The 18654-nt window shown below is 46.6% G+C and overlaps 1 protein-coding gene across 1 annotated transcript in view; it reads right to left on the bottom strand.

Moving 5' to 3' along the window:
• Positions 1-18654, bottom strand: part of LOC135907520 (cytochrome P450 2J4-like) — a 103891-nt gene that overhangs the window by 48834 nt on the left and 36403 nt on the right. Inside the window, exons 3-4 of the mRNA XM_065439215.1 lie at positions 16844-17112; positions 2714-2835 (exon numbers count right to left, since the gene is read on the bottom strand). Coding sequence (XP_065295287.1) covers positions 2714-2835; positions 16844-17112 — 391 coding nt within the window. The remainder of the gene's footprint in view (positions 1-2713; positions 2836-16843; positions 17113-18654) is intronic.

Below are 18654 nucleotides of genomic sequence, written 5' to 3'. Positions count from 1 at the left end.
AAGAAAAAGTTCACTGCATTCTACGTGGCAGACAAGAACGCCGTGCTGCAGATTGTTGGACGCGGTCAAACAGACCAAAGTCCTCGTCTCGCTGGAAACGCAAGAAACATGGCTACAAAGCTGACGAATACCTGAACGTAAACTGCAGCAACGAGGAGACGTTAAGTGCTATTGCTGACTGCGACCGGACGCCTGCCACCCGGAATGAGGAAAGTCCGGCTTCTACCAATAAACCAGAAAATAAAGTAAGGCCATCTACAAAAACAGATAGATAAGATATTTATCTTGGTCTTCTCACCCAGCCGATACCAACGGCAACCGGATATCAGATGGGTATCCTGTGACGGCGCTGAGAGATTCCGGATGCAATACCATGGATGTCAGGCGCTCGCTGGTACAGGAGAATAATTTGATTGGTATCATGCGTCTATTTACCGTCTGGACGATTCATGTAAGCAGTTTCCAAAGGCAACAATCTACGTAGACTCTCCATTCCTCCGAGGAACAACACTGGCACTTTGCATGGAAAAGCCACTCTACGACGTTGTGCTTGGGAACAACGGTGGGGTACTCTACCCCACTGGTTCTAACACGTCACGTGGTGCGGCTGACATTGCCAGTCTGCATAAGGAATCGGTACCAGCAGAGAAGCCTGTTCGACGCCTCTGCATATCCCAAGATCGAGCGGCTGTGAGTGCAGCGTCAACAAGAACCACGGAAATAAAGCTACCTGTCGTTGCCTGGAACGCACTAGATGTGAGTCCACAAGTTCTGCAATATTTGCAGTGAGCATACCGTATCTTGGAGGGCTGTTTTTCGTCAATCGTGAATTTAGCGACGAAAGGATGAGCAAACGTGGAATTTGTTTTGATAAAGGGCATACTTTACCGACATAACAGATGGCTGATAGGAAGGAAGTTGAGCAACTTGTTCCCCTAAGCCTCCGCCAGTTCGTCCTTAAGATGGTGCATGAAGGAGTTTTAGCAGGCCACCAAGGTATCACCTAAACACCGCTAGATTGTTAGAATCTTATTGGCCAGGCATGCAGGCTGGGATGACCCATTTTGTGCGCTCTTGTGACGTCTGTCAGCGTACTGTTCTGAGAGACCTGGTCTGACATGTCCCCCTAGGGAACATGCCATTGACTGACACGCCTTTCCAGCGTGTGTCTATTGGTATAATCGGGCTACTCTCACCGACATCGGCAAAAGGAACTCGCTTTAGTCTAAGAACGGTGGACTGTGCAAAGCGCTATCCTGACGACGTTGCATTACCAAGTGTTGAAACAGAGATGGTAGCAGAAGTTCAGGTGGGAATACCGCGGAAATTGTGAGCGTCCGAGAACTGCTGTCCTTCCGACGTTTGCCAACGACACCAAAGCACCGTAAGCCGAATGATCTTGTTGAGCGCTTCAATGGCACCCCAAAGCATATGGTACGGCACATGTGCCAGGAAAGCCCAAAGAATTGGGACAGATACTTGGCGCCATTATTATTTGCTTATACAGAAGGGCCCCAGTCGAGTCTCAGCATTTTTCTTTTGACCTATTGTATGGCCGATACATTAGACGACCAATGGCCATACTAAAGAAATTATGGACACGGGAACCTCTTGATGGAGAAAGAACGACCACACATGATATCTTATCCCTTCACGTTACACCCATCATTCTTCTTTCCATGGCTCGTTACGTCGACCTAAATTTAAGGAGAACCCTTTCCGTAAGCCTCCAGGTTTCTGCGCCGCACGTGAGTACCGGTAAGACAAAGCTGTTATACATTTTTCTCTTGAGGGACAATGGCAACGTGTTCATGATCTGAGAATACCTGCCAAACGCACCCCACCCCATTCTTATTCTTCTGATTATTTCAGCTTCATGATCCGGATTCGCGGTCACTACCTGCTCTAAGTAGATGTATTTATGTATGTATACCCAAAGCAGGTAAATATATGTCTAGGCGAGGCAATATTGGCCTCGTTTTGGATTTGTTCTGTTCCCATCGTTTACCAGTGACCGAACAAGGAATGTCGCTGAAGCAAGCGTTTCCTCATTGTCAGGGCTTCACGTTGGCTTCAGCGACAGTCCCTGTCCGATCACTGGCAAACGCATGAAGTTCTCTTGCTGCCTTCGAACCTCTGTATTGCTTGGATATTGGCCTAGTGTATTAAAGGTTGGATTGCGCAGCATTTTGACGAGACACAAAGAAGAGAAACACACAACACAGAGCGCTCTGTGGTGTGTGCTTCTCTTCTGTGTGTCTCGTCAAATTGTTGCGCAATCCAACCTCTAATATGCTATACCAAAACGCCCAGTCGTAAACCTTGGCCGAGTGTGTTCTTTTCCAGTAATATCTCAGTTATGGCACCCAGGCCGTCTAGTCGAAGTGTTATAAGTATTATAATTGTTTGTCCAGTGTAAAACGTAATCATCGAATACTTCTTCGAGCTAGAACCAGACAATGGTTGTCGAGTGGGCTCGCAGCAAATTTGTCATGAGGAGCAACGCGGTCTATTCTCACTGGCATCCTGGTATCCCTAAATATTCCAAAATTTGGCCAACAAATTATTTGAACGCAAACGTAATTTAACTGACTACTGCAGTTTTTTTTCGAGGTCATGGTTACTAACTGGAGTTGCAATTGCGCGCATGTGGGGCCAGTGCATCCCTACAAGGATACACAATTATGGAAGAAAATATATCAAGTGCCCAAACCTTCTGTGGTCTCCTTCAGTAACCAAGCTGCCGGGCGGTGCAGTATCTCTGGCTTCGAAAACGTGTCTCTGATGAGATCGTAATCATTGACAACGACCACATTCACTGCAAGCATCTTGAATCTGAAACGAAGCCACCATGGTTTGAAATCCTCGATTCCATCATTATATGAAGTTTCTTCTGAGTTTCAGCAGAAGTATATATCTAAAGCAGCACTTTCCAGAAAGAAAGTGGGCAGATAGATGTAGTAAAAGGCAGTACCCTATATCTCACAGTAAACAGCACCACCCTAATACAACGCTCGAAGAGCTAATTAAGGTCGCCACAGCACTCGCGAAACTCGTAGCCCAACAATTCATTCGTTTCACGTGACGCAGCCACACACACGCACATAAACAAAGTACAGATAACTGATATAAATATCTTCAGGCAGAGGTGACCGCATTCGGAGGCTGTCTTTTTTTCTCTTCCATTTAACTAATTCACAGTTTACGCTATGCCTGCTAACTGATCAATATTCCTCATATCTTGGTACTATTTACTGGCCAGTATGTCAACGGTGAACCAACTTGCTTAAGCTTCCATCCACAATCTGAACAGCTTATTGCACGATATTCCATAAAGCATCTGATTTAAATAAATCAGTCTCTGCCTGCTTTCTTGCGTATGTGCGGCAATGTGAAGATTGACCACGAATAGCACATGACTGTACCCACTGATTTATCATGTGGAGCGCCTGCTAAGTAGGCTTGCATCACATGTCTTGGTTAGTGCTGTGAACAGCCTGCGCTGCTGATGCGCCTGCTGCAACCATTCGGATTACAAGTCAGGCAATTCCATGTATATTTATCATTGTTATAGTAGTTGAAACGATTCGTAGCACCCTTTGGCAGTTCTTGTAACAAACGTGCAGTTTGTTACAAGAATTACGCTCCCCCTTAAAGTATTCGGCTCCATCCGAGGCCACGTAATGCGGTCCCTGACCTAAAACGGGACGAACAAACCAACTACCACGACTGGTGCATTTTTTAGCCGATAATGTCTGTGTACAGAAAAAGACAGCGAATTTTGTCACGAATTTTCATTTCAGAATATGCTCTCGAAAACTGCAATTGCTTCCGTGACGCTGTCGCCAATGCCGCTGGACCGAAGAACGTGCGTAAAGGACGCTAACTGGCAGTCATTTCTATAGCAATAAATCAAAATTTTGTTTTCTTTTCTTTTCTACAACGCTTTCTAAAATGTCTACGCCACTATTAGTACTGGTGCCCCAGCATACCCCCGACAACTCGGAGGCAGAAATTCAAAGTGCAATGAAGATATCTTTTGTTGATTTTCCAGGAGGCCATTCTATTTTGTAGCATGTTGCAGGTTCACGTCGGTGCCATGTGATTCAGTTTAAAGGTCTACATATCCAATATGTCACGCGAGAACATTACCGCTTCTTTCTTCTTTGTACTGCTTCCTTGATTGCATAACCCCGATATTTATTAAGTAGAAAATAGGATTAAACTCTGCCATAAAATGATATTGTTACGGTGCATTTGGACTGGACAGTGCGTACATTAGGGAGACGGAGATAAAGTGGTAGCCTGTCCTGAAACTGTTGCGTATCGTTTCCTAGTGCTTGCCCACATGAATATAATTAGATTACTTTGGATTCCTGGTGATAAGAAATCAGATATGAATGAAATGGCTGGCAGTCTCGCGAGAGCGGCCCTCAGTCGCCCTGTGCTATCATTACTTCCTTCATCACCTTACTTAGCTACAGCTAGGTGCAGGAGCTATGAAATCGCTCAAGACTTTTTGAATCCAGCTATAGCAAATTTTTCAGAATATTGACACCTCTTATTTTCTTGGCACAAAAAGTCTTTACACACCAAAAAAACTGAAGTAATTTTTACCAGATTACGCAGTGGAACAGCAGTATTAAGCTTTTATCGTCACAAGGCTGGTCTGGCACCCTCCCCTCTGTGCCCGAAATGTGCAGATGAGACCGCAGAACATTTTTTCTTATTCTGCACCGTTTTTCTTCTTTAAGGAAAAGAATTTTTAGGCCAAACATTCAGGCAACTTTCTTTAAATTTTTCCATTTTAAATAGCCTTTCTCTATGAGCCTCTTGGAAACTACCACAGGGATATTTACTTCGTCGTGGAAGAATTTATAGTTGCTTCAAGACGATTCTCCGAATGTGTTCAAGCATTATTTTTCTCCGTTTCCACCTGACACTTTTACCGTTTTTTGTAACAACGTCTTCCTAATACCATCCAAACCGTGGCCAGTCTCCCGCAGCGGGTGCGCGCTATCGTAGGAAGATCTCCTATCCTATCCTAACCTATTCTCCGGGAGCTGTGAACTTGGTACCAGCCTGCGCCATTAGTACTAACTTTTCCCCATGTAAATAGTTGTACATGCATTTGTTTTTGTGCATCGGGCTTTGTTTTTGTAACATGTCGTGAAAGTGCGCGGTAACGACTCAGAACGGAGCTTCGCAGTGGCTTCCGCTTCGGATCTTCACCGATGTCGTAGGAGATGGTGCCTAGATTGGCAGCGCCTGTGTCGACTGTCGACTGCCAGAAGGCTACTGGATCACGCACCCGCGTGACGTCGACGAATGGCTGGCGATGTATGAGCGAGTGAGCAGTCACAACAATGAGATCCTACAGCGATGCTGGCGAACACAATTTTTTTACTTGGCAGTAACTGCACGAGTGCGGTTAATAATCACGAAGACAAACTCTGTGACTGGGATATCTGCAAGCAGAAGCTGCGAGATCTCTTCGGGAAACCACTGGGTTGGAAGGTTGTCGCCAAGAAAGAGTTTGCATCACGAGGGCAGACGTCCACCAAAGGCTGCGTCGCCTATATACACGACGTGCTGGCACTCAGCCGCAGGGGCGACGCTGAAATGCCGGAGTCTGAAAAAGTAGCGCATGTCTTAAGCGTTATCGCCGATGACGCGTTAAATTTATTCATTTGCAGGAATTGAACATCGGTTAATGACATTAGCACCAACTGCCAGCGTATCGAGCAGGTGAAAATCCGTCCTAAGTATCGGTCATTTATGCGGCTTCCCGATACGGCTGCAACATCGTCTTGTAAAAACAGACAGGACTTTACTTCGCGGCAGCAGCTGCCTTCAGAGCAGCTGATGAAGATCATACGCCGTGAGCTGGAAGCCATGCGTCCCGCGTCTATGCATGCCATGCTAATGGTACATGCACTCCTATGGTTCCCCTTGTTCAAGCAATAGTGCGCCAAGAACTCGCCAATGTCGGCTTCCAGTGAATTTACACCGTGGCCAGCTCCCGGCCAATGAGCGTCCTTCGCTCACGCATACTCGAAATCAATTGATCCCTGGATGTTCTCGCAACATGGCAGAGTGGCGAACACCGTATGAACGACTTATTTGTTTCACCTGTCTCCGCGTTGGTCACGTCACCCGATGCTGTCGCAACCACTGGTCCTCGATGCCGTTCTCGAGCAGCCTTCATCCAGACGGCAGTTTTCGCCAAATCCAGCCGCAAGCGGAGCCGAAGCTGCATGCCACTGACGGTACGACTGCGTGGCACCGCCAGTTATCATCGCCGAGCAGTCACCGGTCCCGTTCGCCGCAAAGTCGTTGCCCGACGTCCAGGTCACCCCAATCCTGTCGCCTGTCGCCGTCGTTCCGACCTGGCCACATACTTTCGTAAAACTAAAAGATGCAGCTCCCGGTGGTGACGCTGCATTGTCGACCTCTCCGACAAATTGTCTCACCCTGCCGACTAGACGCAGTATAGTTGATGTAGTAGTTGACGGTATATTTGTGCCAGTGCTTGTTGATACTGGGGCCCATATCTCGGTGATGAGCCACCATCTTCGTTGCCACCTGAAGAACGTCCTTACACCTACCGCATCTCGTGCTACCGGGTCGCTGATGGAGCAACATACATTATCCTTCGTATGTGCACTGCCCGATTATCTGTTGCTAGTTTCAACACATCCATTTTATTTGCTGTTCTGGAATAGTGTTCCTACGACTTGATCTTCGACCTCGACTTTTCCGGACCATTTAGCACCGATTGACTGCGCTGCTGGCATCCTCCAACTCGAGCTGCCTATTCACTGCTGTCCTCCAAAAGCAGTTAAGCCTCGTTTATGTTCTGTTGGCTTCGTACGGTTGCCGCTTCAACCGGACATGTATATTACTTGACATGCTTACCGCCTGTTACTAACAGTGACTATATGCTGACTGCTAATGTCAATGTTCTCCTAGTACGCACAGTTGCCGTTTCTCATAGAATTGTGACAATCGCCGATAACCACGTTTTCTTCGTGTTTTAAACTTTGGTTCATGTAATCAAGTTATCCTGAAGGGCATGTAACTTGGCAACGCTTCTCCCATGTACGATACCGCCATCTCTGTACCATATGTTCCGTGCCCGTCTGCAGCCAACTACTGTTCGATCAATTCCGCAACGTCCAATCCCGGCATATATTCGAAGATGTTCGCTCAAGACCTGCTTCCCGAAGAGGCTGCGGATCTTTGTCGCGTCCTGGTGTCTTATCGCGACGTCTTTGAGCATCGCCCGCTGGGACAGGCTTCCATTGTGACCCATAAGATGACACCATTGATGCTAGTCCTATCCATCGGCAACCTTAATGCGTGTCTCAAGCAGAACGCCAAGTTATTCAAGTGAAGTAGACAAGATGCTAACCAAAAGTCTAATTGAGCCCTCTTCGAGTCCTTGGGCATCGCTGGCTGTCTTGGTCAAAAAGAAGGATGGCCGCTGGCGATTTTGTGTCAACTACCGTCAACCGAACCAGATCACGAAAAATGATGTGTATCCTCTGTTTCGGGTTGACGACGCCTCTCGACTGCCTTCACATATCGAAATACTGGTCTTTAATTGGCCTTCAAACCGGTATGAACTCGACCGTGAGAATACCGCTTTCGCTACACCGAACGGCTTTTACCATTTTAATGTTATGCCTTTCGGAATGTGTAGTGCCCCAGACACTTTCGAAAGAATACTGAACTCTCTCCTTCGGGTCCACCTGCTTATGTTATCTGGACGATAGCATTGTATTTTCCCCTACGTTTGACAGCCACCTCAGTCACTCGGCCGCTATTATTGAACTCTTCAGGGAGGCTAGGCTTCAACTTAACTCGTCTAAGTGCCATTTTGGACACCACGAAGTCCAAGTTTTCGACCACGTTGTCAATGCTGCCAGTATACATCCTGGTACTGGTACGATTCACGCATTGAATAACTTCCCTGTACCCTGCTCAGGAAAAGGTGTGCGCAGCTTCGTGGGCTTATGCTCTTATTTTCGTCGGTTTGTTAAATATTTTACGGATATCGCCTGGCCACTGACTGATCTTCTCAAGGACACTGCGTTCTTTTTGGGCCGCAAACAAGCCGACGCCTTCTACACCCACATCCACTTATTGACAACGCCTCCGACATTAGGCCACATTGGTCTATCGGCACCAACTCAAATTCGCAAGGCGCCAGTAGCCATGTCATAGGCGCTGTCCTCATCCAACAGCAAAATTGAGTCGAGAGTATCATTGCCTACGCCAGTCGCCTCTTGTCCCCTTCAGAGCGCAATTTATCTATCACCGAGAGCGAGTGCCTCACTCTGGTATGGGCAGCGGCTAAATTTTGCCCTTACTTCTTTCGCCGCCCATTTTCTGTCATCACGGACCACCATGCCCTGTGCTGGCTGTCATTGCTGAAAGACCCAACTGCCCACCTTGGTCGCTCGCCATTCAGACTTCAGGAGTATCCTTTCATTGCGATGTACCTGTACCTATCCGCCCGCTTACATCTGGACGCCGACTGCTTGTGTCACCATTCCTTCGATCCTCCTGACAACGGTGAACTTGATTCCTACACTTGCCTTCAGGACATTTCTGATTTTAGTGACATCGTTACTAAGCAGCGAAAGGATGATTATCTCCGGCCGATCACTGGGCGCTTGACCTCAGGACAATCAGATCGCTCAACCAGAATGTTTGTGCTCCATGCGACACTCTTTATCGACGCCACATCAGCCCTGATGGACCAAATTTACTTCTAGTTGTACCTCGTCATGTTCTTACTGTTCTTACTGAGTTCCACGACTCGCCCACGGCCGACATCCGCAGAATTACGGCAGAGGTCGACGTCGTTTCTTCTCGCCAGGCCTGCACCGCTGTGTGCGACGATACGCTGAAGCTTGCGATCCCTCCCAGCGTCGAAAGAGGCTATGTGCCCAGCCTGCTAGCCCCTTCATCCAACTGATGTTCCGACAGCGCCTTTCTTCCGTGTCGACATGGATCTCTTTGGCCCTTTCCGCGTATCCAAAAAAGAGAACAAATTAATAGTCGTTGCCTATAGCAACGCGATATGCCATTACATATGCCCTGCTGTGCTACAGATCTAGCAGACTCCTTACTTCAAGACGTGATTTTTCACAATGGCGCGCCAAGGCACCTGTTGACAGATGGGGCCTCTACTTCTTGTCCCAAGTTGTCGAAGACCTACTTCGTTCCTTCTCCACCGAAAACAAGCTCAAAACTGCATATCGCCTACAAACGAACGTACTGACTGAACGACTGAATCGCACCTTTATAAAGATGTTGTCTAAGTGCCTTTAGGCAGACCATCGCGACTGGCACATCACTTTGCTCTCAGTGACATTTGCGTACAATTCGTCTCATCATGATTCCACTGGTTTCTCGTCTTTCTACATCTTGTTTGGTCGCCATACCACTCTGCCATAAGGCACTTTGTTACCTCCGGTGCCGCGACCTACGATGGAATATGCCACGACTAACAGCGGCTCACGCGTCACAAGAGACTCGCTACGACAGTCGCCACCCGAACTTTCAGTTCTCTCTCCGAAATCTAGCTCTTCTGTAGACTGAAAGTCGCCATGTCTGCCTCTCCGAAAAACTGCTGTAATGTTATATCGGGCCCTACCAGGTATTACGACTATTAGGTCACTTAAATTACGAAATCGCCCCTGTTGACACGCTCTCCTCGTCCCAGCTACGCACTGACGTCGTCCACGTGTCCCCTTTGAAACTGTACTGTTCATATGGTTCGCTATCAATCTAACAAGCGCTGGGACGGCGCTCCATCTCCGAGGGGTTATGTTACGGTGCACTTGGACAGGACCATGCGCGCAAGACGGAGACTAAGAGGAGGTGGATGGATGGATGTGTATTGTTTAGTGGCGCAAGGGTCAGGTGCGGCCAAAGAGCGCCATGACTGATAATGATGTGTTAAACGCTGATTGGTGAGTTACGATGGTGGGATGTGACATGGCTGTAAAGTGGCCTAAAATCAATCCGTATCATAAAAGCGTAAAATGATATATAGTATAAAATTATGATAGTGATACATATAGTTGTCTATGGATCTAGTACGCGTGATAAGTGATCGTGGAGCTAAAATGCAAGAATGTTGAAATACCACCTAAGCCTCCGGGAGGCCTTTGAGCCCAAAGGCTGGGAGGCAGGTGCTTTTAGTGCAGTTATCGCAGCAGAAACCTCAGTTAAGAGGCCGTGCTACGGATTTCCTGGTGATATGACATGAAAACTATGTGCATCTTTTAAAAGTGCGAACACGGATTGATATTTAAAGAGCGGTTCCATACCTATGATCATAAGAGGATGAAGGGGAATTTGTTGACGGTGTGGTAATGGAAAATGCTTTTTCCTATTAGCGTCTAATTCAGTGCATTGCAGCAGGATGTGAAGCACGGTAAGTGGCTCACCACATTTATCACACGTGGGTGGATCGCCACCGGACAAGAGGTATGCGTGTGTGCTGTATGTGTGTCCTATCTTGAGTCTGCAAAGTGTTACTTCTGTGTGGCGGTTCTTTGATACCGGCGGCCAGTTGCCAAGATACGGCTTGATAACATGTAGTTTATTTTCTGTTTGTTTGTCCCACAAGCACTGCCAGAAAGCCCTTAGCTTTTTCTTATTGAGGGCTTGAGGTCCATTACAGGGACAGTCGTGGAAGTGTTGGAAGCGATCGCGTTGACGGATGTGGCTAGCTCGTCAGCCAACACGTTTCCCTCTATCTCTCGGTGCCCCGGCACCCAGCATACGATGATATGCTGTTTGGACTGATAGGTTGTGCATAATGCTGAGTAAAGAGATAGAATTACAGGGTTTTTATATTTCCGGACAGTTTTCAAAGCATTTACAACACTCAAAGAGTCAGTGTATATAACTGCCTTTGGGATAATAAATTCATTAATGTGTTTAACGTCAGCCAATATCGCGTAGGCCTCTGCTGTGAAAATACTTGTGTTAGGGTGCAGAACACCGGCATCTGAAAAGGATGGACCGACCGCTGCGTAAGATACGCCAAAATTACACTTCGATGCGTCTGTAAAGAATTCAGGAGAGGAGTATTTGTGCTGTAATTCGAGGAAGTACATTCGCATATGCGCGACAGGCGCGTGCTTTGTGACAGCTACGAAAGATGTATCACAGTCTATTGGTTGCCACTGCCACGGCGGGGGCCGTATAGCAGGGGACATAAGATGGTATTCAAGCAGTGGAACCCTTGTTTCTTCAGCCATGTCTCTAACACGCATGGAGAAAGGCTGTGCCACTCTGGGTCGGTTGCGGAAAAGTTGGCAACTGGACAAATCGTTTACGGTGTAATACGCGGGATGCTGACTGTTTCCGTTCACTCTAAGAAAATACATGAAAGACGAATATGTTCTCTGCAGATGCAGTGACCACTCATCCGATTCAACGTACAGGCTTTCCACTGGGCTTGTTCTAAAGGCGCCTGTGGACAGGTGAATTCCTAAGTGGTGGACAGGGTCAAGCATCTTTAGAGCAGTTGGAGTAGCCGACTGGTAAACTATGGCTCCGTAGTCTAGTCGTGTGCGTATGAGGCTTTTGTATAAGTTCATGAGACATTTTCTATCACTGCCCCAGGTTGTGCGTGAGAGAACCTTTAAGATATTCATTGTTTTCATGCATTTGTTTTTAAGATACTTTATGTGCTGTATAAAAGTTAATTTCGCGTCTAAAATTATGCCTAGAAATTTATGTTCCCTGTTTACAGGTAGACGCTCATCATGCAACACAATTTCAGGATCAGGGTGCAGGCCTCTTTTTCTAGAGAAAACAACACAGGTGCTTTTTTGTGGGTTCAGTCTGAAGCCGTTTTCATCAGCCCATTTGGAGACCTTGTTAAGACCAAGCTGGACCTGTCGCTCACAGATTGCGAGAGAACTTGACTGAAATCCTATCTGCACATCGTCAACATATGTTGAATAAAAGATGTTATGTGGTATGTGTAGACGGAGAGAATTCATTTTTACTATAAAGAGCGTGCAGCTGAGCACCCCACCGTGCGGCACTCCAGTCTCTTGTATAAATTTCCGTGACAAAACATTGCCCACACGAACACGGAATGTCCGATTTGATAGATAACTTTCGATAACATTGAACATATTTCCGTGGATACCTAAGTGTGAGAGGTCTCTCAATATCCCAAACCGCCACGTAGTATCATAAGCTTTCTCCATATCAAGGAATACACATAAGAAAAACTGCTTATGGACAAAAGCTTCACGGATACGTGCCTCTATGCGTATAAGATGATGACTGGTAGATCGACCCTCCCGAAACCCGCACTAGTACGGATCGAGCAAATTGTTTGATTCGAGGAAGTGTAGTAGGCGACAGTTAATCATTTTTTCGAAAACTTTGCAGAGGCAACTTGTTAGTGCTATGGGTCTGTAGCTTGACACTGAGGAAGGATCCTTTCCTTGCTTTAGAATTGGGATTACAATAGCCTCCTTCCAAACAGAGGGGATCTCGCCTGAAAACCATGTAATGTTGTAAAGGTAAAGGAGGGTTTTTTGTGTTTCGGGGGGTAGTTGTTTCAACATCTCATATATTATGCGGTCTGAACCTGGGGCGGATGCATTACAACAGTTCAGTGCTGCCTGCAGTTCTGCTATGGAGAATGGTTCGTTGTACGCCACACTTTTAGCACATTTTCTTTGTAACTTTTGCTGTTCTATTCGCGTTTTGTTCTTTAGGAATGTTTCTGTGTAGTGTGAGGAGCTGGATATGTGTTCAAAGTGTGTGCCAAGAAAGTTGGCTTGATCATTCAGGCTTTCTCCGTGACTATTTACTAAAGGCAGGGAATACGTTTGTTGTCCATTAACCTTTTTCACTCTATTCCATACTTTTGTCTCATCTGTGTACGAGTTGATGCTTGATATAAACTTCGCCCAACTCTCTCGTCTTGCTTGCCGGCGCGTTCTCCTTGCCTGGGATTTGACATGTTTAATGTTTTCCAGGTTTTCAGCTGTAGGAGAATCGCGAAATATCGCCCACGCTTTGTTCTGGTTCCTCCGTGCTTGCCTGCATGCATCGTTCCACCAGGGAACACGCCGCTTGGAACCCACGCCGTTCGTTTGTGTAATACATTTACAGGCGGCATCCAGTATAAAAGCTGTAAAATATGCAACAGCATCTTCTATGGTTATACCAGACATCTCAGTCCACGTCATGTAAGTAAGAGTTCGGTACCGTTCCCAATCGGCTGAGTCAATCTTCCACCGAGGGACCAGCGGGGGAAGTTGATCTTGTTTCGGCGTGGTTAGGATTATTGGGAAGTGGTCACTCCCATACGGGTTGTTAAGGACATTCCATTTAAAATAGGGTAAAAGCGTCGGCGATAAAATGCTAAGATCTATGGCAGAGTATGACTTGTTGGACAGGTTAAAATATGTGGGCTCCTTCGTGTTCAAGAGACATGTTCCAGAGGAAAAAAGCACCTGTTCAATGACGCGACCTCGCGCATCACAGCGTGAATCGCCCCACAAAGTACTGTGTGCATTAAAATCACCAAGAATAAAATAGGGGTCCGGGAGCTCATCTATTAATGACTCTAAGTCGCGTCTGTGAAGGTGATGATGTGGTGGTATATACAGAGAACAGATTGTAATGAGTTTATTTAAAAGTATGGCTCGAACGGCCACGGCCTCAAGGGCCGTTTGGAGCTTTAGATGCTGACACGCTACACTTTTGTCAGCAATAATAGCTACACCGCCAGATGCTGCGACAGCATCCTCGCGGTCTTTGCGAAACGTAACGTGCTTTCGGAGAAAGTTTGTGTGTGTAGATTTTAAGTGTGTCTCCTGTAAACACAGCACTTTTGGATTGTGTTTATGGATAAGTTCTTGAACATCATCAAGATTCCTAAGTAGACCTCTGACATTCCATTGAATGATTTGTGTATCCATATTTTAAATTTAATTGGTGCTGTGTTTACGGAAACGGAAGGAGTGTCTTAGATTGCAGAGCCCTTTCGAGGCCCTGTAACCGGAGTTTTGCTCTTTTTGAAGCGTTCGAGGGAACCTCGCCGCTCCTTAGGCGCCTGGGGCACCTTGAGGATAGGTGCAGTGTCCATTGCCTCTTGTGAGGCGCCGGACACGTGCTCTTGTGAGCGAGAAGTTACCAGGGAAGGCCCCGCCTTGGAGGGCAAGACCCCTGCGCCCACCAGCCCGGAGGTCGATGGGGTTCCCTGGGGGATTTGGCTGCGCCGGCCATTGCCAGCACTGGAAGGGACTTGGGAGGTTGAGGCAGCCTCGGCTGCGCCCACCTTCGGGGTCGATGGCCCCTTTTCCTCGGTTGGCGGAGCAGCGCTAGCTGCAACCACCGTGGGGGCAGATGGCGTAACTGTCGACTCACTGCGTGTGGGTCGGATAGTCGCCGGAGGCCGTTGTGACGCTGCCCCCTGACGCGCCACTTCGGCAAAGCTGGCCTTAGGAAGGTATGCAACCCGCCTGCGTGCCTCTTTGAATGATATGTTTTCTCTTACTTTGATTGTTACTATTTCTTTTTCTTTCTTCCAAGACGGGCATGACCGCGAGTATGCGGCATGCTCGCCATCACAATTTACGCAGTGGAAAGAATTCTCACAGGCTTCGGAGGAATGTTCATGCGCACCGCATTTCGCACAAGTTTGGCGGCCTCGGCAGCTCTGCGAACTGTGGCCAAAACGTTGGCACTTGAAACATCGGAGGGGATTCGGCACGTACGGTCTTACACGGAGTTTGATGTACCCTGCCTCGATTGACTCGGGCAGGACACTTGAATTGAAGGTGAGTATTAGGTGTTTGGTCGCAAGTTCTTTTCCATCTCGCCTCATCTTAATTCTTTTGACATTTATGACATTCTGTTCGCTGAAGCCCTCCAAGAGCTCAGCCTCAGTGATCTCCAGCAAATCATCGTCCGAGACAACGCCGCGGGAGGTATTCATCGTGCGGTGCAGGGTTACTACTACTTGGGTCTCCCCAAATGATATTAGCTGTGGCAGCTTCTCAAATTGCTTCCGGTCGCGGAGCTCCAAGAGGAGGTCACCGCTAGCCATCCTCGACACCTTATAACCTGGGCCAAAAACTTCGGTAAGAGACTTAGAGACAAGGAAAGGGGAGATTGTTCGTACTTGTTTAGCTGGTTTTTCTGAGTGGATGACATGAAAACGTGGAAAATTGTGGACTTGTCGTCCGAAAAACTGAAAGACCTCTTCGGTGCGCCCTCGTTTCTGAGGGCGATCAGGAAGTTTGGGGAAAGAAGTTTCCATGAAAATGTATAAAAATTCGGCAACAGCGCCGACCGCCCACCACGGAGCCCGACGAGGGGACGCTGCAGAGCTTGCATGCAAGTCTGCACGACGCCAGCCGTACGCCGCCACTATAACCAAATATGGTGTACCCAAGATTGGATAGCCACACAGGGTTAACCCTTGCCGCCAAGGAGAAGGAAGTAAATAGAAGAGAGAAGAAGACAGGAAAGATGTAAAGTGATAAAGATGTAAGTGATGTAAAGATGTAAAGATAAAGACGAAGGTTTGAGGAGAGAGAGACAGGAAAAGGCGACTACCGATTTCCCCCGGGTGGGTCAGTCCGGGGGTGCCGTCTACGTGAAGCAGAGGCCAAAGAGGCGTGTTGCCTCCGCCGAGGGGCCTTAAAGGTCCGAGCACCCGGCATTGGCTCAACCCCCAGGATCCCCCTTTCCCCGGACACGGCTAAGCCGCGCACGGCTACACGCGGGAGGGTCCGACCCTCGTGTGCTCGGGTCCGTGGTGTCGCAACACACCAAACGCCTGCTTGTGCAGACGCCCCTGCGTGGCTAAGAGGAGGTGGTAGACTGTCTCGTGGAGCTGTGACCTCTGTACTAGCCAGCGCAATTACCACTAACATTTCCCGATGCGAATCGTTGCACATACATTTCTGCATCAAGCTTCCTCTTCGTAAAATATTTTATGGTATAAATCACCCAAATCATCATCATGTCTGTGTTCATAGTTTAGTGCTGTTCTATTAGCAGAAATTAATCCAATGAATTGGTTTTCTTGTACCCTACTCTGCAGTATCGTGCACAATCTCAAGAACATGATGTTTGGCAACACTCAGGAATACATGGACAAATGCATAGTTGCATAGTTGATGTTTACTGAATACGAGAGCTCGTGCGAAACTGCCCCTGCACGCCACCAACTGGCGCGTCTACTGCCGTCGAGAGCAGTGCTAGACCGGACACATGTCCTCTTGTTGTTCGTCGGTGTGTCAAACTGGTTGTGCCGCTCAACGCATTCCTACTTCCTCATTTCTCATGGAGCGCATTTAGCCCAGCCAGTACGCTGGTACTATAAATGAGTTGCAATCCTAGAGGACATGCATTTTCCTGAACCCTGCACTTCTGGCTGCAAACAACTTTATGCCTTTAATAAATTTCAGCGATATATTGCATTAAAAATGTAGCGTAAATGCTTTGATTACGCGCGTGTACAGAGTCCTGTTGTCTTATGAGTTGAGAAATATAGGATCGTTTCGTATTTAGGTCAGTAAAGGGCCCGCCAGACTTGCTCCTGTTGACCCTGCGAGTTGCCGTTTGTAGCAAGGCTTCCTAGTCGGCTGACAAGGATATACTGTGCTTCACTAAATACACAATCGCAAGAAACTTTAACGAACAGGACAGGTGATTCTTGAGAGAACACACAATGGAGAACCGATACCATTAATTGAAGCCCTTGTCTAGGAGGACCTTATTTATAAATACCGTGTGCTTATGACAAGGCAAAAGAGAAATCGTGTGTACTTGCCTGAACAAGGGTCCGTATTGTCTTACCCAGTCCATTGCTTTGGTGTGATAGAAGCCCCGTTTGTTGAACTCCAAGTTTCCCAAAAGGGGAATTCCTCTCGGTCCGGGCGGCTGCAGCTTTGGGCATAGACCCCGACATTTTCTTCGGGAGTACCAGGTAAACGCCGCAACAAGAATGGTGGCTGCTAGGGCAATGGTGTAGATGAACATGCCGTGGAGGTCACCGGTGGCACACTTTTGAAGCGCATAATAGGTGCTCAAGATGGCGGCCTTTGAAATGTGAGAAAGTAATGCAAGTATTTTAGGAATAGAACAGCCCCAAGTTTAGTATCTTCAACCTCAGCTTCTTTTGACGATAACGATCTGGGTGCTGCTAACAAAGTAATCGCCAATATCTTTAGGTATAAAAATGAAAATAAATAGATAGCTGATGTGGCAGTTAATAATTGTTGCTCTCCCAATTGCTGTAGATCACGAAATGTTCCTCAAAGAATGTTACTATCACCTAATCAAATACCCGTTTCGTAAATTGTTCAGCGAAAACAGTAAGATTTAGCACAGTGCAAATTACACATTAAGGATGTAAAGAAAAGGCAACGTGGCTTATGTACGCCCTTAAAACACAGACTTACAGGCACATGGTTAATAAAACAGGACGTTTACCACACGGAATGCGAATCGGGGTCCGCTAGAAGTAGTGCGTGCAAAATTTACAGAAAATAAAGACCCTACAAAAAGCCAATGCATGATTTCAGATAGCTTCTAAAGCAAGTATACAGTCACAGTGCCCAATGACGCGACCAGAGAGCACGTGGTAAAGCATATTTCACTTTCAATATCAATATCAATATCAATATCAATTCCACTATCAATATCACGGCACAAATAAAAGACAGCCTTTCATTCTTCGCCTTTGATCGCAATCACTCTGTTAGGAAATTTGTAGTGCTTCTTTTGTACATTAACATTCAAATTTTCAGCTATTTCTTCGAGCTGGCTATTACTGTTTAAGGGGTTGGTTTTTCGATATTTTTGTTCTCGATAACCATAACTCGTTATTGCTTTAACGTTCGCGCGCAGAAGCAGAACGTCGTCGGTTGTCAAGAGAACGTTCGCTGGATTCACACATGGTGGCCGTGATTACGATTATTGCAGACGACGCGGTGTCATCCCAGAGGTCACCACTGATAAATTTACGGACGGATAAATTTACTGAAAACCTAATATACATGACTTATCCGTGCTATTCGCAAGTAAAAAAAAATATTTCAAGAAAAACAATGAATGGTAAGTACGTATCTACACTATGCTTTAAAAGAATGTTTCAGTTCCTGCAGTTGGGTTTTATTGTTCTGCAAAAACAGCCGTATCGACAATTTTTCAAAGACGATAACCTTATAATCTTTATATTACAGATTACATATAAAACAAACTTGCGTGCATTCTGCAGGTAATTCAGTTGCAGGGTTGGAAAGAATATCAACATCGTTAGTAAATGTAAATTTTTTTATTTAGCCCTATTTCACCTTGCGAAACACCTCTTTCTCATTGATTTACGATCTGCCTGCCTGGCATTTATAGTCTAATACTGAAACCATGAGTTTCAGAGGTGCGCCTCTTGTTCGACAAGATGGTGACCTTTAAACGAATCTCTATGTGCAATATAATCTAAACGTTTTCTTAAAACCGTAAATCACTCTAATTTACATGTAATCACTTCATTTTAACAGCATTATCAAAGCCATATGCGCGAATATACAAAAAGCGAATTTGGAAACGAATATTATTTTTGGTTAAGTATGAAACGCGACG

The sequence above is a fragment of the Dermacentor albipictus genome, chromosome 6 (genome assembly GCF_038994185.2).
Source record: "Dermacentor albipictus isolate Rhodes 1998 colony chromosome 6, USDA_Dalb.pri_finalv2, whole genome shotgun sequence".
Taxonomy (NCBI): domain Eukaryota; kingdom Metazoa; phylum Arthropoda; class Arachnida; order Ixodida; family Ixodidae; genus Dermacentor; species Dermacentor albipictus.
This window is presented reverse-complemented; position numbering and strand designations above follow the sequence as displayed.